General features: G+C 34.7%; 1 protein-coding gene across 1 annotated transcript in view; it reads right to left on the bottom strand.

Moving 5' to 3' along the window:
- LOC149796597 (protein SDA1 homolog) overlaps nucleotides 1-22,659 on the bottom strand; it is a 79,595-nt gene that overhangs the window by 34,748 nt on the left and 22,188 nt on the right. Inside the window, exons 8-11 of the mRNA XM_089961320.1 lie at nucleotides 22,038-22,139; nucleotides 7,567-7,639; nucleotides 2,841-2,944; nucleotides 34-91 (exon numbers count right to left, since the gene is read on the bottom strand). Coding sequence (XP_089817446.1) covers nucleotides 34-91; nucleotides 2,841-2,944; nucleotides 7,567-7,639; nucleotides 22,038-22,139 — 337 coding nt within the window. The remainder of the gene's footprint in view (nucleotides 1-33; nucleotides 92-2,840; nucleotides 2,945-7,566; nucleotides 7,640-22,037; nucleotides 22,140-22,659) is intronic.

Below are 22,659 nucleotides of genomic sequence, written 5' to 3'. Positions count from 1 at the left end.
ATTTTGTACATAAAATATGTGCTTGAGACGTACCTCTCTGGTGCGGTTGGAGGAATCGTTGCACATATGGATAGAAATTTAGCACCAAAAGCTGAAAGATAAAAAACAATTGCAAACAGATTTAAAAATATGTAAACTACAAAATAAAAAAGTTGTTCATAATGGTGGAAGACAAATCCAAAACACCTGAGATCTTACCATGTGTGTGTGTGTGTGTGTGTGTGTGTGTGATTTGGATTTTAACGTAGCTTTAACAACGTTTCAGTCATATCGCTACGATGTCTGCAGTGTGACAGTTTATAGTGATGTCTAGCACTGGGGCATCATGACGCAGACATGTAGCATGATGTCCCACCCAGTCACATTATCCTGACACCAGGCCAACCAGTGCTAACACTAACCTCTTAATGCTGAGCGCCAAGCGAGGCAGCTGTTAGTACCATTTCTGTAAGTCTTTGGTATGACTTGGCAGGGGATTAAAACCCATGGCCTCCCATATCCGAGTCGGACACTCTAACCACTAGACAACCAGAGAGGTGGAGATCTTACCATGAATGTATCACCAAAATCCTTGCTTTTGTTGGAACTATTATTGAATTGGAAAATACTATATGTACTTGCTTGGAAGCCCAAAAAGCAAACAGCACAGAACTTGATCACCCTAATGTACCAGCAGATCAGTACTAAATTTTTTATCTATAGATTGCTCCAAACATACCCAGACCTGCTGGTGCATCATATGATGGCAGATCTAGGTCTGTACAGTTTGCAGTTGTATCTGGCTTATAAGTGAGTATATACCACATCTAAGATGCACACAGCGAACAAGAATGCTGAAAGTCTTCCAAATTGTTTTAGTCAATTTTTTTGTAGTAAGAATCCCTTTTTCCAAGGTCTGCTTATAGTCTTTCAATATGATCTGGACATGCATTTACAAAATCTTACAGCGAGCTTTTGGGCACAATGGTATTTGGAGTAAAGCTGACAAATTAAATCTATAAACATGAGTCACTCGATGAGACTGATGTACTACTGACCTAAACCAATTTTCATTTTATTTGCTTACTAGTGAAACCATCTCTGATATTCATGACTGATAAGGTTTTTGAATTAGCCATTGTGGCAGCATTGATGCAACATCAGCACCATTTTAAATAAGGAAAAACTAGACAAAATTCCATAACTTTTGTTGAGAACTCAATGTTACTATAAACATACATTCTGGAGAGTTAGTGACAAGATTTTCAATATGTTCAGTTTGGCAGCCGAATTTGAGGTCAGATCAGCACCATTTTTATTCAGGACTAACTAGGTTTCATAACTGATGACTCTCCATTATCTAAGTGCGAATATTTTATAAGATCCATGACACATTTAAGACAAATTTAATGAAATTCGTGACTCAACTGTAAAATAATTTTTAAATGATATCCATCATCAATACACCAATTTAATGAGATCCATGAATCATATATAAGCCAATTTGCAATAATATCCATGGCTTATCTGCAAGCCAATTTAATGAGATCCCTGACTGTTCTAAAAGCCAATTTAATGATATCAATGGCTCGTCTGCAAGCCACTTTAATGATAACTATGACTTGTCTATAAGCCAATTTAATCATATTGATGACTCATGTACAAGCCAATTTAATGATAGCATGACTTGTCTATCAGCCAATTTAGTGGTATCCGTAACTCATTTATCAGCCAGTTTAATGATATCCATGACTTGTCCATAAGCCAATTTAATATCCATGATGCATCTACAAGCCAATTTTTAACAATGTTCATGACTCATCTAAAACCAAGTCAATAAGATCAATGACTCATTTATAAGCCAATTTAATGAGATCCATGACTTGTCTATAAGCCAATTTAATGAGATCCATGACTTGTCTATAAGCCAATTTAATGAGATCCATGACTTGTCTGTAAGCCAATTTGATGAGATCAATGACTTGTCTATAAGCCAATTTAATGAGATCAATGACTTGTCTATAAGCCAATTTAACAACATCCTTGACTTGTCTATATGCCAATTTAATGATATCCATGACTTGTTCATATGCCAATTTAATGAAATCCATGACATGTCTGTATGCCAATTTAATGAGATCTATGGCTGGTCTGCATGGGCAATATTTAATAAAATCCATGACATCTGCAAGCAAATTTAGTAATTTCTATATTTTTACAATTATATCTTCTTGGATATTTAAAAGTGAGTTTATGTTTGTATGTACTGCTGTCTATGCACAAGCGTCTACACATATCCATCATAGGGATGTGTGGGTGTGAATGTGTTACTTTTATTTCTCTTGCTTTTAATGCAACTTCAAACACATTACTGGCTATATCATGCCAAGGAAATCAATTTCCTGAGGACACATTCAGGTGTCCATTCTGGACTGACCTGGGCAGTGGGTGTGAATGTAAGTTGTAAGTTGTTGTTTTTGTTGTAGGGTGTAATGCCATTTTTCAGCAAACAATTAGCTATACATGGCAGCCAGTATTAATGATGGAGGAAGAACCCAGGAAATTCCTGGAAAGAACCATCGACCCTCGAGAAGCTACTGGCAAGCTTTCTCACATACCCACATTGGCCGAATCTGAGACTTGAACCTACACAGAGGTGAGATGGCAGTATTCTGTAACGGAGAGCGCTTTAGACCACTAAGGGGCCAATGAAGTTGTAAGATGTGATGTGTTTAGTCAAAGACCATCTGCATGTAAGCCTTGCACTGTATATTTGTAGCCGTGTTCACCTGGTGAATTCCAGTTAACCTGGATATTTTGCTCACTTTGTGAATGCCAGTTAACCTGGATATTATGCTTACCTGGTGAATGCCAATTAACCTTGATATTAGATCTATCATCATAAGCTTCACTTCAAACCTCTCTGTTGTAGTTTCCAGCTGCTTAAATAACTTCTCACTGAAATCTGAACAGAGAATTCAACATAAACATAAAGTGTTACTAGCTTCATACTGTTGGTGAAAATGTCAGAGGAATAGATGGAAAAATATCTGCCACTTTGGGAACCTAATACAGAAAATAGCACATTATTTAATACATTCAAATCAGTACATTATTTAATACATTCAAATCAGTACATTATTTAATACATTCAAACAGGTACATTATCTAATACATTCAAACCAGTACATTATCTAATACATTCAATCCATTAAATTGTCTAATACATTCAATCTAGTAAATTGTCTAATACATTCAAATTCTCTGTTACGTTATTTTTTATTTGCATTGTTTTTTTATAATTATTTCATTATATGCTACTGATAATGTAACACGGTATCTTGGACTTGACCTTCTCCAAAATCAAGTTCATTTTCTACCTGACCTGAATCATTGATTTAAGTTTTGTGAACGACATGTTTATCTCAATCTGAATCTAGAACTTTCCCATAAATTTTCAGGTCTGCCTGTTGTTTACTATAATTTATATTATATTTTTAGTAATTGATTTCTAATTATAACATTTTATTTTTCAAACATTATGAACCTTCCAGAAGGAAACTTTCCATTAGGTAATCTTTTTTATATATAAAGAAAATGCTAATTGTGACCTGAGGTCATGTAGAGGACTATATGATCTTGTTTTTCGAGATATTAATTATTTGTGATTTCAGATCTCAGCAGACTCAATAGTACTATTGTTGTGTCCAGTAGTTCATTTGGGCTAGAATTGTATTTATTCAAATTATTTATTCACTGGATATACAAAGTGCTCAAAAATAACATTCTTGCAAATATAGACTCAAATTTATAGTGAAATTTCAAATAAGGATATATTTTTGGATTGTACTATTGTGATTCAACAAAAGACTGTTGGCATATCACCACTACATGGACCACCAAAGACACAACTACACTTCCAAAACTTGAATTAAATTTGGCTTGTGACTAATTTATTCAGAATTTTAATCATTAGGACATGTGTCTCTAATTCTATGATAATTTGGGATATATTTTGCAATACCATCAGTTCCATTCTTTATACTTTCACTTTGTATTCTAGGGAAATAAACTATTTTTGAATTTTAAAGCTTGTTGCTTCTCAGTTTTTTCTATTACTTATTTTAAGACCATATAATCATAATACAGTACATTATCTAATTCAGACTGGTACATTAGCGTATATATTCAAACTGGCACATTGTCTAATACAGTCAAACTGGCACATTGTCTAATACAGTCAAACTGGCACATTGTCTAATACAGTCAAACTGGCACATTGTCTAATACAGTCAAACTGGCACATTATCTAATACATTAAAATTGGCACATTATCTAATACATTCAAACTGGTACATTATCTAATACATTCAAACTGGTACATTATCTAATATATTCAAACTGGCACAGTATCTAATACATTCAAACTGGCACATTATCTAATACATTCAAACTGGTACATTATCTAATACATTCAAACTGGCACAGTATCTAATACATTCAAACTGGCACATTATCTAATACAGTCAAACAGGTACATTATATAATACATTCATACTGGCACAGTATCTAAAACATTCGAACTGGGAACTAATATTAATTTATTGCGAGTGCTGAATACTTGAATTTTTGGAAGCACATGCACACAACCAAAACAGAAATTTGGACCATGAACTAACCATTTTTCTGTACAATTACTTACTTTGAGAACTGTCAAGCAGGTACACCTGCCGAGTTACTTTTAGTTAGATGGTCACGCATAACACCTGTTTTTCTATATTAAAAAAAATGTTGCTCAAGGCACACATTCATGACATAATTACAAATACTGATGAAGATACTATTTTATAAAGTAACCATAAGTTTACTCAATGGCAAATCAAGTAACCATGCTATCAGCATTCAAAGTTTACCCTATGACCAGTGGCATTGCTAGGGTTGGTGTCACCCAGTGCGGTAACTCGTGGTGTCACCCACATGGACCTCCTTCCTGCACAAATATTCAAAATGTTTTATAGGCAGTCATTTTGATGGTGTCACCCGATGCAGTCCGCACCCCCTAGTGATGCCACTACCAATGGAAAATCAAGTAACCATACCATTAGCATTACAATGTTACCCTAGGGGAAATCAAGCAACCATAAATTTGGCATTAAAAGTTTACCCTATGGCATACCATCGGGTAAACTTTTAATGCCAAATCAAGCAACAATACCATTTGCACTGACATTTTATCCTATGGTAAATCAAGTAACCATACCATGGATTCTGCTGGACTGCGCCAATATCACAAATTGTAACATTGTTTCCTTATTAGCATCAGAACATACTATCATTTTTTGGGACAACAACATTTTTGGTATTAAAACTTGTATATACAATCATGGGATTGAAGTGGATAAATTCAAAGGCACAAAGAAAAGAAGCTGCAAACTTGGATATAAAATTCACCAAAATCTATCTAGAGTTACATGAACAAATTCTTGGTTCATATTGACAAACCATCCTAACAGTGCACTGTTATTTTATAATCCGCTTATGCTGACATCTGGCCTGAGTACTGTATGCTATGATACACTCAAATAGTTACACTACCAGACTATACACTCAAATAGTTACACTACCAGACTATACAATCAAATAGTTACACTACCAGACTATACACTCAAATAGTTACACTACCAGACTATACACTCAAATAGTTACACTACCAGACTATACACTCAAATAGTTAACACTACCAGACTATACAATCAAATAGTAACACTACCAGACTATACAATCAAATAGTTACACTACCAGACTATACAATCAAATAGTTACACTACCAGACTATACAATCAAATAGTTACACTACCAGCCTATACAAATAGTTACACTACCAGACAATACAATCAAATAGTTACACTACCAGACTATACACTCAAATAGTTACACTACCAGACTATACAATCAAATAGTTACACTACCAGACTATGCAATCAAATAGTTACACTACCAGACTATACAAATAGTTACACTACCCGACTATACACTCAGATAGTTACACTACCAGACTATACAATCAAATAGTTACACTACCAGACTATACACTCAAATAGTTACACTACCAGACTATACAATCAAATAGTTACACTACCAGACTATACACTCAAATAGTTACACTACCAGACTATACACTCAAATAGTTACACTACCAGACTATACAATCAAATAGTTACACTACCAGACTATACAATCAAATAGTTACACTACCAGACTATACACTCAAATAGTTACACTACCAGACTATATACAATCAAATAGTTACACTACCAGACTATACAATCAAATAGTTACACTACCAGACTATACAAATCAAATAGTTACACTACCAGACTATACAATCAAATAGTTACACTACCAGACTATATACAATCAAATAGTTATACTACCAGACTATACACAATCAACCAACCTCTGAAGGCAGTAACAGGTATGGCTACAATTGGCCAAAAGATAGGTAATCCTTTGGGGGGTACACAAAAAATAGTTTTAACGAATCTTCAAAGAAAAACTGAAAGCACTGACTGTTCTGTATAAATACTAAGCAAATCCAGCAGTATAAACTGTAACCAGTCAAGACTGGACCTGATGTAAAACTATCCTTTGGTAGTTTAAATAGCGGCAATTACAAAGCAAAGAAGTCAGGTATAAACCATCATTTCACATATTCCGTAACTGGCTGTCAATAGCTAATGATAAGTGTCTGAAGGCTGCAGTTGGTGAGCCCATTGTGCTAATATGCATAGGTAAACACCACAAAGTGGAACAACCTGGTGTAGATAAATCAAAGACATGCATGTAGGAGAACAACAGTTATTACATATCACTGCTTTGAATGAGAATGTTGAAGCCAATTGTATTAAAGATTACTGAAAAGTTTGTGAACAGTCGCTATATTTCTTTAAAGTCGGATTTTACACAAGAAAACACTAAGCATGATTATTTCAGCTGCCGGAATAGTGTTCAAGTGTGATCCATTTTAAAATGCTGTTTAGGAAGCAATTAGCTATCAGCAAAGCAAGCCAAGCCCAGTAAAAGTAAATTTTATAACTCCTGTTGACAAGTTTTACTTTGTGAGCATACCAGGAAATGGGGTGAGGGGTGGGCATTTAATTCCCGAATTCCCAAATGAATGATATCAATGTATGCATTATGTATGACTCATCTTATATTACAAACTGCAATTATAAAACTTCCCTATCTTTTTCAATTCTCATTGACTACTGCATGATTAGATATGAAAAATACTGACTCCTTGCTTGCTATAAAATATTATGATTGGTGATGGGGGGAGGGGGGCAAGTTTTTCAAAGCCAGCTCTATCCCTGCATATCAATAGTATTAAAAGTTTACCCTATCACGAATCGTAACAAACTCTTTAGTACTTCTTGATAAGTCAACTATAAAGTTTCATTATTCTAGCTACTTTTTCATAAAGAAAACATGATTGGGTGATCAAAGTATTAAGCAAATTATGCAAGAAATTAAAATGACAATACACTGTTGTTAATATTTCTTTTATTAAATTATCAAGCAACTGACCTTGTGGATCATGGATCAAATGAAGGGCAGAAAAGTTAAAACTTTCAGGTTTCTTTTTCTTTGTCTTGTGTTTCTGAAACAAAAGAATAACGGTTGCTTACAAGAGTAACATGTCTCATGTACCATAAATACACAAAAATATGTGCCTGAAATCAAGTTAATAATTTATGCATACCCTTTACCTTTGAAAAGAACAGATTCTCGGACCAAAGGACAAAGTTTATTTCATTTTGAGAATTTTCTGGTCATATTTACAAACACACGTGCATAGCTCTCCCTCATTGTCAGGCCGTAGAGTTGGAGAAAGACCACATCATGCACCAAACTGTGTTATAGCAACAACAATAGCAAACTGCCTAACAAACATACAGCAATGTAAATTAAACCCTATTTTTGACTTCATGATAATGGTAGATATAGTATGACAGTAATGTTTTAGAAAGGAAATAGAGATATACTAAGCGTTCCATGGTTGTCTTTCATCACATACATCAATAGATCAATTCAAGCACAATGGCTTTATTTTGATCACAGGGACAATAGTAGTATGGCATTAAATCTGGGATTTTACTACAAATAAGGACATTATAACAAGTGGGAGCTGTGTTCAGACAACATATTAAAGTGGTTGCAGTTTTACAAGCACTGGCAGTCATTCTGCTACAGTCATTGGGAACTAGTGCTGATCTCATCATTTTGCAAAAAAAAATATTCCAGTTAGAGCAAGTTTAATGAATGAATTCAATATGATTTTCAAACGAGTTTCACAGGGACATGGGTCTATCGTCAGCAATTTTGGTGACCCCTTAAAGAAAACCCCATCAGAATAGATAAAAAATTACATAGCCTTAACATAAACCCTTAAAGAAAACTCCCATACATATACAGCCTCCACACATTGTGAAAAACAACTGTGAATGCACTAACAGATGTTAGATGTGTGAAAAATCAGAAAACATGCTGCAATGAAAGATGTGATACATATATGACCAATCAGAGATAAAGTTGCATTAACAGATGTGTTATATATACAACCAATCAGATATCAAGATGTGTTTGATATGTGATGTTGCTGACCTCTAGCCAGATGAAAATACTTTGAACCCAATCACTTAACGTCACCAAGCTTTGGTAGTGGGATACTGTGATATCCTCCATCTTGTATGTCTGTTTGTCCAAACCAATAAGTTGAAATTCACAATTCGTAAGGTCCCTGACAAGGGGTCAAAGTTAAATTAACAACTGCAATAATAGTCAGATCTTAAAAATATGTTTGGACCAAAATGTTGTTGTTGTTGTAGGGTTTAATGCCATTTTTCAGCACATGACAGGCTATACATGGCGGACAGTATTAATGGTGGAGGAAGAACCCGGGAAATCCCTGGAAAGAACCACTGACCCTCGAGAAGCTAATGGCAAGCTTTCTCACATACCCACATTGGCCGAATCCGAGACTCAAACCCACGCAGACTGAGGTGAGATGTCTGTGATCCATAATGGAGAGCGCTTTAGACCACTTGGCCACTCGGGGCACTGGACCAAAATGTATGCAAGCAGTTGCAGCAAGATGACAAAAAATATGTAACAGATATTGTGTTACTACCCTCTAGATCCTGACAGTTGTGTTAATATCCCTTGGGTCATAATACCGACAGTTATGTTACTATCCTCTGGGTCATAGTCCTTACAGTTGTGTTACTACCCCCTGGGTCATAGTCCTTACAGTTGTATTACTAGCCCCTGGGTAATAATTCCGATGGCTATGTTAATATCCCTTGGGTCATAGTACAGAAGGTTATGTTACTACCCACTGGGTTAGAGTCATAAAGGTTGTGTTACTAGCCCCTAGGTCAGTCCTGAAGACTGTGTTAGCCCTTGGGTTACAGTCTTGAAGGATGTGTGACTAACCCCTGGGTCATAGTCGTGAAGGTTTGGGGAAAGGGAGGGGTATGTAACATGTTAAAAACAGCTTAGGGATATGCCATAATCAGCCAGGAAAATGGCTCTAAGTGGTCTTGAAAAGAATCTTGCTGATACCCAAGGGTTCTGGTATATTATCATTTCAATGCTGAAGCTGTGTTTTTAAAAAGTGGTGTCATATATTCAAAATAAGAGGTCCCTAGTACATCCCAAGAAAATGAGAGTCAAGTACATTTCCAAGGACACACTGAAGCAGCTAACCAGACATGGCCTCAGTAGTTTTCAAAACCATAATCCATGGATTAGATTACAAGTCTGACCCTCTAACAACTGAGCAACCATTGCTTTCTAGGAAACTATTTTGAGTAGCAGTCAATATACAGACTGGTACAACAGACAATACGAGTAGATCAAGCAAGAAAATAAGATGAAATTGGCCTAAATTTGGTATCATTGAGTTATTCCCCTGAGAAACATCCACATACCAATTTTGATGAAGGAGGTCAAAGATAGTCTACGATATTGAGGTTGTCAAGAAAAGCTTAAACTAAGCTTAAAAAGTCATTCAAGGTTGAGAATTAAGTTACAGTGACCTAATTTTGTCTACCTTTTGCTGTATCTATTTTGACTCTAAAGTGTCCACTGTTTTCTATCTCAAACACTAACGGAGAACCACGTGTCACACATACCATCAAATTCTATTCAATGAAACGTCTATTTCCTGCATCATGAAAGCATAATCAAAAGTATACTACTTAAGGAGTTGGGATATGCTTCATACTGCAACACATTCATACAATTTGTTAAGTCATTCACAAGACTAGCTACTAAAAACAGTACATTTTTCAAATAAATAAAAATGTTATTGAGGTCTTACTTTCAGCTTTACCATTTTAAGGAAAATCAAAGGATACCAAAAAAAACCACAATCTTTGATCATAAAAATGAATCCCTATCAAACTCATTACTCTTCTTACTATATAATACCCCATATAGATTTTGATACTGCAACACATTCATACAGTTTCATCAGTCATTCACAAAACTAACAACTACAAACAAATAAGAATGTTATCAAAGTCTTTTATTTTAAATTTATCATTTTTGGGAAAATCCGAGGATACCAAAGATAATACCCTTTGCAATATTATGTGCTCTTAAAACTGGATCCCTATTAAAATGATGATTTTATTTCTCTATGAAAACCCAAAGAGATTTTCTTTCTCTAGAGTTACACAAAAGTCTAATATAACATGACTCACTGATGATGAAAATTCATCATCAATGTATGACCCCATTCAAACAGGATGTCAATCGAACTGACATACTGAAAGCGGAGATCAATTTATCTTCCATCGGTTGTGCACAATCTGGCAATTTAAGTCCAAACTGGTGAATGTTGATGGAATGGCTGATCTAATCTACTACCATTTACTGCAAGATTTAGCCGGCATTTAAAAGCAAATCAAAGTATTAAAAACAATGATGAAAAGGTTAGTGGAAATGATCAGGTAGAACATAACTCCAGAGACACTTGGAGAAAGCCAACCTCAGCTGGCCTGAGTAGGTATTGAACCCACAACCCTTGGATAAAGAGTCAGAAGGTTTATCAAATGTGCCACCATGACTTGCTAGGAGCAACATTTGAGTAGCTGTCAATATAGAGTCTGGTAAAGCAGAAAATATCAGTAGATCAAGCCTGAAAATAAGATGAAATTGACCTAAATCTGGTATCATTGATTTATTCCCCTTCAGAAACATCCACATATAAATTTTTATCATTGTTATCAAGTAAAGCCAAACATAGTATGGGTGTCATCACCAGATAAAACTAAAGAGGCATTTGACCATGACAATTAGGTTACAGTCACCTTCTTTTGTCAACCTTTTTCCTATGGCCAATTTGACTCTAAAGTGTGTTCTGTTTTCTGTCCCAAGCCCTGATGGAGAACCATCTGTCAAACATACCAACAAGTTCTATTCAATATAATGTTGATTTCCTCCATCATCAAACCATAAACAAAAGTGCCATACTATATGAGAAGCCAAATCATAATCAAAAGTGTTGTACTTAAGGGAGTCCAGGATATGCTTTTTGATAATGCAACACATTCATACAGTTTGATCACTCATTCACAAAACACTAACAGCTACAAACAGAAAAATCTTCAAACAAATAAGAATGTTATAAAAGTCTTATTTTAAATTTATCATTTTAGTGAAAATCCGAGGATACCAAAGATAATACCCTTTGCAATATTATGTGCTCTTAAAATTGGATCTCTATCAAAATGATGATTTTATTTTTCTATGAAAACCCAGAGATTTTCATTCTCTGGAGTTAAACAAAATTTTAATATAGCATGGCTGACTGATGATGAAAATTCATCATCAATGTACGACCCCATTCAAACAGGCTGTCAATCAAACTGACATACTAAAAGCGGAGATCAATTTATCTTCCATCGGTTGTGCACAATCTGGCAATTTAAGTCCAAACTGGTGAATGTTGATGGAATGGCTGGTGTAATCTAACATTTTAAAGCAAGATTAAACCTGCATTTAGAAGCAAATCAAAGTATTGAAAACAATGATGAAAAGGTTAGTGGAAATGATCATATGGAAGAATATAACTCCAAGGACACCTGGCAACAGCCAACCTGAGCTGGCCTTAGTAGTTATTGAACCCATGACCACTTGGATTGAGACTCTGATGTGCTGTTTTCTGTCCCAAGCAATGATGGAGAACCAACTGTCAAACATATCAACAAGTTCTTTTCAATGAAAGGTCTATTTCCTTCATCATCAAACCATAATCAAAAGTGCCATACTATATGAGAAGCCAAACCATAATCAAAAGTGTTGTACTTAAGGGAGTCCAGATACCCTCTTTGATACTGCAACACGTTACAACAGTTTCATCAGTTATTTACAAAACAACTACAAACAGAATAATCTTCAAACAAATAAGAATTTTATAAAAGTCAAGTAAAGCTTAAGATATTATGGGTGTCATGAACAAATGAAACTACAGAGGCATTTGAGCATGAAAATTAGGTTACAGTCACCTTCTTTTGTCAACCCTTTCCCTACGGCCAATTTGACTCTAAAGTGTGTTCTGTTTTCTGTCCCAAGCCACGACAGAGAACCATCTGTCAAACATACCAACAAGTTCTATTTAATGTAATGTTGATTTCCTCCATCATCAAACCATAAACAAAAGTGCCATACTATATGAGAAGCCAAATCATAATCAAAAGTCTTGTACTTACGGGAGTCCAGGATATGCTTTTTGATACTGCAACACATTTAAACAGTTTCATCAGTCATTCACAAAACTAACAACTACAAACAGAAAAATCTTCAAACAAATAAGAATGTTATAAAAGTCTTATTTTAAATTTATCATTTTAGTGAAAATCCGAGGATACCAAAGATAATACCCTTTGCAAAATTATGTGCTCTTAAAATTGGATCTCTATCAAAATGATGATTTTATTTTTCTATGAAAACCCAGAGATTTTCATTCTCTGGAGTTAAACAAAATTTTAATATAGCATGGCTGACTGATGATGAAAATTCATCATCAATGTACGACCCCATTCAAACAGGCTGTCAATCAAACTGACATACTAAAAGCGGAGATCAATTTATCTTCCATCGGTTGTGCACAATCTGGCAATTTAAGTCCAAACTGGTGAATGTTGATGGAATGGCTGGTGTAATCTAACATTTTAATGCAAGATTTAACCTGCATTTAAAAGCAAATCAAAATATTGAAAACAATGATAAATCGGTTAATGGAAATGATCATATGGAAGAATATAACTCCAAGGACACCTGGCAACAGCCAACCTGAGCTGGCCTTAGTAGTTATTGAACCCATGACCACTTGGATTGAGACTCTGATGTGCTGTTTTCTGTCCCAAGCAATGATGGAGAACCAACTGTCAAACATATCAACAAGTTCTTTTCAATGAAAGGTCTATTTCCTTCATCATAAAACCATAATCAAAAGTGTTGTACTTAAGGGAGTCCAGATACCCTCTTTGATACTGCAACACATTACAGCAGTTTCATCAGTTATTTACAAAACTAACAATACAAACAGAAGAATCTTCAAACAAATAAGAATGTTATAAAAGTCTTACGTTTTAGGTTTGTCATTTTAGGGACAATTTAAGGATACAAATAATAATAAACTTTGCAAAATTATGTGCTCTTAAAATTGGATCCCTATCAAGATCATCCATTTTTTCAAAGAGATTTTCCTTCTCTAGAGTTAAACAAAAGTCTAATATAACATGGCTGACTGATGATGAAAATTCATCATCAATGTATGACCCCATTCAAACAGGATGTCAATCAAACTGACATACTGAAAGCGGAGATCAATTTATCTTCCATCGGTTGTGCACAATCTGGCAATTTAAGTCCAAACTGGTGAATGTTGATGGAATGGCTGATTTAATCTAACATTTTAATGCAAGATTTAGCCGGCATTTAAAAGCAAATCAAAATATTGAAAACAATGATGAAAAGGTTGGTGGAAATGATCAGATAGAAGAACATAACTCCAGAGACACTTGGAGACAGCCAACCTGAGCTGGCCTGAATAGGTATTGAAGCCACAACCCTTGGATAAAGAGTCTGATGTTTTCTCAACTGTGCCACCATCACTTGCTAGGAGCAAATTTTGAGTATCTGTCAATATAGAGACTGGTAAAGCAGAAAAATACCAGAAGCTCAAGCCTGAAAATAAGATGAAATTGACCTAAATCTGGTATCACTGAGTTATTCCCCTTGAGAAACAGCCACATATCAATTTTTATCATTGTTATCAAGTAAACCTTAAGATATTATGGGTGTAATGAACAGATAAGACTACAGAGGCATTTGAGCATGAAAATTAGTTACAGTAACCTTCTTTTGTCAACCTTTTCCCTATGGCCAATTTGTCTCTAAAGTGTGTTCTGTTTTTTGTCCCAAGCCCTGATGGAGAACCATCTGTCAAACATACCAACAAGCTCTATTCAATATAATGTTGATTTCCTCCATCATCAAACCATAAACAAAAGTGCCATACTATATGAGAAGCCAAATCATAATCAAAAGTCTTGTACTTACGGGAGTCCAGGATATGCTTTTTGATAATGCAACACATTTATACAGTTTCATCAGTCATTCACAAAACTAACAACTACAAACAGAAAAATCTTCAAACAAATAAGAATGCTATAAAAGTCTTATTTTAAATTTATCATTTTAGTGAAAATCCGAGGATACCAAAGATAATACATATTGCAAAATTATGTGCTCTTAAAATTGGATCCCTATCAAAATGATGATTTTATTTCTCTACGAAAACCCAGAGATTTTCATTCTCTGGAGTTAAACAAAAGTTTAATATAGCATGGCTGACTGATGATGAAAATTCATTATCAATGTATGACCCCATTCAAACAGGATCTCAATCAAAACTGACATACTGAAAGCGGAGATCAATTTATCTTCCATCGGTTGTGCACAATCTGGCAATTTAAGTCCAAACTGGTGAATGTTGATGGAATGGCTGGTGTAATCTAACATTTTAATGCAAGATTTAACCTGCATTAAAAGCAAATCAAAGTATTGAAAACAATGATGAAAAGGTTAGTGGAAATGATCAGATAGAAGAACATAACTCCAGAGACACTTGGAGACAGCCAATATGAGCTGGCCTGAGTAGGTATTGAAGCCACGACCCTTGGATAAAGAGTCTGATGTTTTATCAACTGTGCCACCATCACTTGCTAGAAGCAAATTTTGAGTATCTGTCAATATAGAGACTGGTAAAGCAGAAAAATACCAGAAGCTCAAGCCTGAAAATAAGATGAAATTGACCTAAATCTGGTATCATTGAGTTATTCCCCTTGAGAAACATCCACATATCAATTTTTATCATTGTTATCAAGTAAAGCCCAAGATATTATGGGTGTAATGAACAGATGAGACTACAGAGGCATTTGAACATGAAAATTAGGGTACAGTCACCTTCTTTTGTCAACCTTTTCCCTATAGCCAATTTGACTCTAAAGTGTGTTCTGTTTTCTGTCCCAAGCCCTGATGGAGAACCATCTGTCAAACATACCAACAAGTTCTATTCAATATAATGTTGATTTCATCCATCATCAAACCATAAACAAAAGTGCCATACTATATGAGAAGCCAAATCATAATCAAAAGTCTTGTACTTAAGGGAGTCCAGGATATGCTTTTTGGGAAAATGTGAGGATACCAAAGATAATACACTTTGCAAAATTCTGTGCTCTTAAAATTGAATCTCTATCAAAATGATGATTTCATTTCTCTATGAAAACCCAAAGATATTTTCTTTCTCTGGAGTTACACAAAAGTCTAATATAACATGGCTGACTGATGATGAAAATTCATCATCAATGTACGACCCCATTCAAACAGGATGTCAACTGAACTGACATACTGAAAGCAGAGATCAATTTATCTTCCATCGGTTGTGCACAATCTGGCAATTTAAGTCCAAACTGGTGAATGTTGATGGAATGGCTGGTGTAATCTAACATTTTAACGCAAGACTTAACCTGCATTTAAAGCAAATCAAAGTATTAAAAACAATGATAAATCGGTTAATGGAAATGATCATATGGAAGAATATAACTCCAAGGACACTTGGCAACAGCCAACCTGAGCTGGCCTTAGTAATTATTGAACCCAAGACCCTTTGGATTGAAACTCTGATGTGCTGTTTTCTGTCACAATCCCTGATGCAGAACCATCTGTCAAACATACCAACAAGTTCTATTCAATATAATGTTGACTTCCTCCATCATCAAAGAATAAACAAAAGTGCCATACTATATGAGAAGCCAAATCATAATCAGAAGTCTTGTACTTAAGGGAGTCCAGGATATGCTTTTTGATACTGCAACACATTTATATAGTTTCATCAGTCATTCACAAAACTAACAACTACAAACAGAAAAATCTTCAAACAAATAAGAATGTTATAAAAGTCTTATTTTAAATTTATCATTTTAGGGAAAATGCGAGGATACCAAAGATAATACAAGTTGCAAAATTCTGTGCTCTTAAAATTAGATCTCTATCAAAATGATGATTTCATTTCTCTATGAAAACCCAAAGAGATTTTCATTCTCTGGAGTTAAACAAAAGTTTAATATAGCATGGCTGACTGATGATGAAAATTCATCATCAATGTACGACCCCATTCAAACAGGATGTCAATCAAACTGGCAATTTAAGTCCAAACTGGTGAATGATGATGGAATGGCCGAAATAATCCAACATTTTAACGCAAGATTAAACCTGCATTTAAAAGCAAATCAAAGTATTAAAAACAATGATGACTTGGTAAGTGGAAGTGATCAAAGTCTATTTCACAATCAGAAACGCAAAGACCTAAAACGAAATTTTTAAAACTCTACTCCAAAGTTCTATTATTTCATGTCTGCAGAGAATTTATTACTATTTGAAATCTTATTTGAGGAAATATTCTGATTTCCTTTTAAAATTATTTTGTACAAATTGTTTCAAGTGTTGCTTTCAGTGGAACAATATCCATGGAAAATAACTACTGTAAGTTCTAATCATTTTCCTAATACTGAGTTCCCTCCCTTGACATAAATAAAATGACATAAAAGGCTGCTGCATCTATACTTTGCTACTATTTTTAGCAATACCTACTATCAATAGTAATTCAAGCTATATTTGATAAAAGAGAATGGATACTATGACAAAGTTGTAAATAGACTGACACTCTACCTGACCACCAAGAAACGAATGCCATAGTTTTTGCAGCAATTTTGAACAAGAAACCTAAAATCATTCTATTTTCATTGCTTTGCCAGCTGTCTACATTTTTCTTACAGTCATTTGACAGTCTGAATGTTCAAATTTTCAATGTCCATAGTTCTACTAAATTTTAGGCACTAATGGAGAGGAACTTGTCAGTGGTCATCAAGTAAAATTCATTGAAGTTCTACTTCCTCCTTTATCACTAGGAAATCAACAGTAGTTATTATACTTTGATTTCCATCTGTAATACCTTTTCAACATCAACTCAAGAGACAAATATACAAACTAAACCAAACTATTTACTCTTAAACAAAAATCAATTTGCCAATAGGTCCACATCTAGTTTTATTTGGTTTTCTTGCTTATAAAAACACTTGGAACACATTACTGGCTATATCATGCCAATGAAATGTTAGTGAATTGCTTTTTCCAAGTACACATTAACACATTAACCCCTGGAGATTTTCGTCGTTTTCATCTGAAATTGGAGTAGGAAACACATTTTGAAAGCTATTTCTGAATAAATCCTAAAACACCAACTTCCTGGTGATCATCCAATAACATACTGCCTAGTTGTGTTAGAAACAATGTTTTTCATTGGCTTTTTGGCTCGCGCATGAGCAGAAGGGTAAAAGTTGGATTTTTGTGGGTTTTTTTTGTTTTTTTTGTTTAACAGACCTATTATTTTTCATATCGAGACCCACTCTTTATTCCAAATGCCCATCTTATCCTACTTTCTGCAAAGGTTCATCTGTCTGTTTGCTGTTAAGGGATTCAGAATACTGCAACACATTCATACAATTTGATCAGTAATTCACAAAACAAAAAAAACAGAAACTCTTCAGGGTCTATGTCTTCATCATCAAACCATAATCAAAAGTGCCATACTATATGAGAAGCCAAACCATAATCAAAAGTGCCGTACTATATGAGAAGCGAAACCATAATCAAAAGTGTTGTACTTAAGGGAGTCCAGATACCCTCTTTGATACTACAACACATTACAACAGTTTCATCAGTTATTTACATAACAACTACAAACAGAAGAATCTTCAAACAAATAAGAATTTTATAAAAGTCTTACATTTTAGGTTTGTCATTTTAGCATAGCTACCAACCTTCATGGCTCACAATTAGTGAAAATAGGGATAAAAAGTCGTGAATTTGGACATGAACTAGTGAAAAATACCATGACATTAACTCCATCCACTCTGACCGTCAATACTACACTATATCAAGATCGCAATATAAAACTAAAACACTACATATATGCAGAAATATTTATTTATCAAGACATGATACTGTGGCAGACTTGAACTTCCTCAACTGTTTGATCATAAATTTGTTTTCTAAACAGTTCAGACTTTTTGCCTGATGGTTGATCTTGTTGACTAAAATTGCTGACAAATTTTCTGCAGTTAAGGAGGCTCTAAAGTCTGTTTTATTTTTCCTCACTAGAGAAAATAATCTTTCACTGTCACTGTTGCTGTGAGGAATGCACATGAGCTGCAGCATTTTTGGTTCTTCCACAGGAAAATTTGGAAGCGATTTTCGAGTCCGGGAACATTTGTCGGAACAAATGTTTAGCATGGTCTCCAGCTGATAAATGTAGATTGTGTTTTACAAGAAAACTCACAAATAATGCTTCAGCGTTGGTAGCTTGCAGGTCTTCCACCAATGGCTTAAAATATTCCAGAGCTGAAATCTGCGAATTCTTAATTTTCCCAACTTCTACGTGATTTTTGGCAACCGATGTGCTTCCTCACATCGTCTCTGCGATGGCACACTGAGTGCAAAAAGCATGATGAATATCAATGTTTAATGGCAGAATGCACAGCCAATTTTTTATATATTCCAAATTAAACTTCGTATTTTGAGCAATACATTTCTTTTTCCTTGGTGGTGAAGACATTTTCAAGATCTTACATGCGATGCTGAACGGTAACTCAAATAAGTGTTGGTGACGCATGCGCGGAGCAAAATTCCGGTTAGGCCACAGTTTCTCTCAAAAGCATTTGTATAACTACTCTTATACATATAGATTAAAATGCTTGCTACCGGGCCAACTGTACTAATCGGCTGTATATCTACTAATATCGCGACCAGCAGCACCGGACTGTTTCGGCAACTGCGAATATCACGACTAGCACTTAATGGGAAATCAGTTATTTTATTAAAGATATAAAATAATTGAGAATTGGAGAATTCTTGAATTTTGGCTTGCGACGTGAATCCGTGAAAATCGCTGAAAAAGTCATGAAATTCACGCCAAATTCGTGAGGGTTGGCAGCTATGTTTTAGGGAAAATCCAAAGATACAAATGATAATACACTTTGGAAAATTATGTGCTCTTAAAATTGGATCTCTATCAAGATGACACATTTTATTCTATATGGGAGTTAAACAAAAGTCTTATATAACATGGCTGACTGATGATGAAAATTCATCATCAATGTATGACCCCATTCAAACAGGATGTCAATCAAACTGACATACTGAAAGCGGAGATCAATTTATCTTCCATCCATTGTGCACAATCTGGCAATTTAAGTCCAAACTGGTGAATGTTGATGGAATGTCTGATCTAATCTGCTACCATCTAATGCATGCATTAACCAGCATTAACTGCAAATCAAAGTATTAAAAACACTGATGACTTTGTGTAAGTGATCAGATGGAAGAAAACAATTCCAGACATATTGCTATTTAAGGTCTTTTTCACTATCAGAAAAAGAAAAAACTTAAAAAGAAATCTTTGTAATACTATTCCAGTTTCTTTTATTTATATGTCTCTCAAGAATTTATTAATATTTGAAACATTATTTAAGGAAATATTATGATTTCCTTTTAAATTCATTTTGAACAGATTGTTCCACGTTACCCTGAATGGTACAATATCAGTGGGGAAAAACTATAAGATCTAATCTCGATTCCAAAGCTTAAGTTGTCTCCCTTGATATACAAAAACTGACATGAAAGGCTGCTGCATCTAAAAAAACATTGCTACTATTTTTTTAGCAATACCATAGCATTTGTTACTATCAATAGAAACACAAGCTATATTTGATATTGTGATATTCATATTTTTCTTCAACTAAATAAAAGACTGAAAACATGGATTCCCATCTTTTCCCAGGGTATGATAATTTGGTTAAGTTGTCCCAGATTATTAGATTTACCCCAAAATAAATGCATATTCCAGGCAAATAGAAGAATGAAAATGTGTGTTACTATTCACTGTTCCAATTTCACACATTCTTGATGCTGAAACAGAGTAATAAATTAAAAGTCAAGACAATTCTTGGCATCACTTCTCAAAACGGTGAAGGGTTTAATCCATGTTTATAACTCAAAAGGTTGGAGTCAACAATTGCCAACGGAGCAGCATAGAAGCTTATTCTTCTTAAGCTAGCATTCAAATTAAAAGGTATCTGAAAAGTTACAACATTTTTAAATGGTGTGCCAATTTTGGTCCAAACGTTTTTAAAAATTTGTATTGTAACACTCTAAGAAAGATGTATGTAATAACATTTACCACTTCCACCATGTTGGCAATGCATCGCTGTTTGAATTACATGCCTGGCCCACTTAATTCAAAATTTAATTGCAGGCAAGGCATAAGAGTTAAAAAAAAATTAAAAACATCTTAAAAAGGTTCAAACTATTGCTCTTTCTATAAATGTATGTAATCAGCATGTAACTGGCCAATTAAGAGAACCAAATGTTTTTATAGTTCCTTTACTCATTTTAAAATACATGCTAAAACTAAAAGGCCAGATACACAAAGTTAGGGGTTTTGCTTTGCATAAATACCAATAATTCCAGGAAAAAGTTATCACACGAATACAAAGTATGGTGCAGAAATATATCTGTTTTGGACTCCAGGTCCTTTTGGTATTTTCCAAAAGCTGATTAGAGTTATCCCCTCCTGTTTGAACACTGCTACTAACAATGGAAGTACCTAAACTACCACTGTCAACACAAAGAGCTCTAGGAAGCATGAGGAGGAAATGAAAAGACAAAAAGGGTTATGAAGGTCCAAAAGTCAGGTAGAAAAGAGAATAAGATTCTTCAAATCATAAATCCGCATACAAAATGATGAAGCGGATTCTCATTTGGCAATAAGACACCCAAGGCTTTAACACCTGTAACCTGAAGATATATACTAAGGTATAAAATCCAGCTATCATGGAACTTTCCAAAAGAGTCAAAAGAAAAAGTGTACCCATGACATCATCACTGAGGACGGACAGAAAAGCATATAAAATGTGACCTACTTTTATGAGGAAGGTGTAGTATTTGTCAAGATGCAACCACTCAGCAAATATTGTGATTCTAGGTAAACTTTGTATACAGTGTGCAAACTAAATGCAAGAACTTTATAAAACTGTACAACTAAGGTAACTATATGTACAAAGTTAGCCCATTAAGCCTCCTACTCAGGGTGTAGGTCATATGAATTCCACTCCAAACTGTTGCCTAGGATTCAGGAAGAAAGAGTGGTTACAATGCATCATGGTTGTACATATGTACTACAACTACTACTAATAACAATAATATAATGGTATTATCAACATTAAATCAGCCGATAATTCCACAATGTTTGCATAACTATTTCCACCATGCTTCTTCATGCATGTAAAAAAAAAGAATGGCCTGGCTAGCCTTAAGGCCACTTTAGAAATTGCCCCTTAGGGTTTTCTCCATTTTGTACAGACCTTTAATGCAGCAAGAGCCCTATCAAGCTTCCTTTGTCGTTTTCTGGTCTTCTTTCCAACTCTGTGCCCTAGCATCAGTTCCCTTGTATTTTTCTGTCCTTCCTACAAAAGACCAATACAAAACTTAAATTAATTAGCAGTCTTCAGTGAAAAGACACAGCCAATGGAAAATTATAACAAACTTCCAAACTATTTCCTTACATTATTACCTTTCTCAGAACACTTCTTTTTTTTTAAACTTCATGCAATAAATATGGGACCTGGCCAGTGCTTCATGTCTGTTCCAGGTTTGTTACAATTTTATGCGGTTGGCCACCCAAAATCAGGTGTTTCCTGTGGGTTCTCTAGTTTCCTCGAACTCAATAACTATATTGCATCATATCAAAATCACCAAGAGCTAGATCTGAACCACCAAAGAATGCACATTATAAGTAGCTATAACTTACTATACAATCAACCTAAAATAAACTTTAAACTATTACAAAATATAATACAAGAGATGTAGACAGTCATATGGTCAGTGTACATGAGCCAGGTGTAGTAATGCTATGTTAGGCAGTGTGCAGTGTAATAGGTCACAGAGATGTAATGCTATGCTAGGCAGTGTGCAGTGTAATGGGTC

Source organism: Sinohyriopsis cumingii, chromosome 6 (genome assembly GCF_028554795.1).
Source record: "Sinohyriopsis cumingii isolate HCF-2022 chromosome 6, ASM2855479v2, whole genome shotgun sequence".
Lineage (NCBI taxonomy): Eukaryota > Metazoa > Mollusca > Bivalvia > Unionida > Unionidae > Sinohyriopsis > Sinohyriopsis cumingii.
The sequence above is the reverse complement of the archived record's forward strand: the minus strand, read 5'-3'. Positions and strand labels throughout refer to the sequence as shown.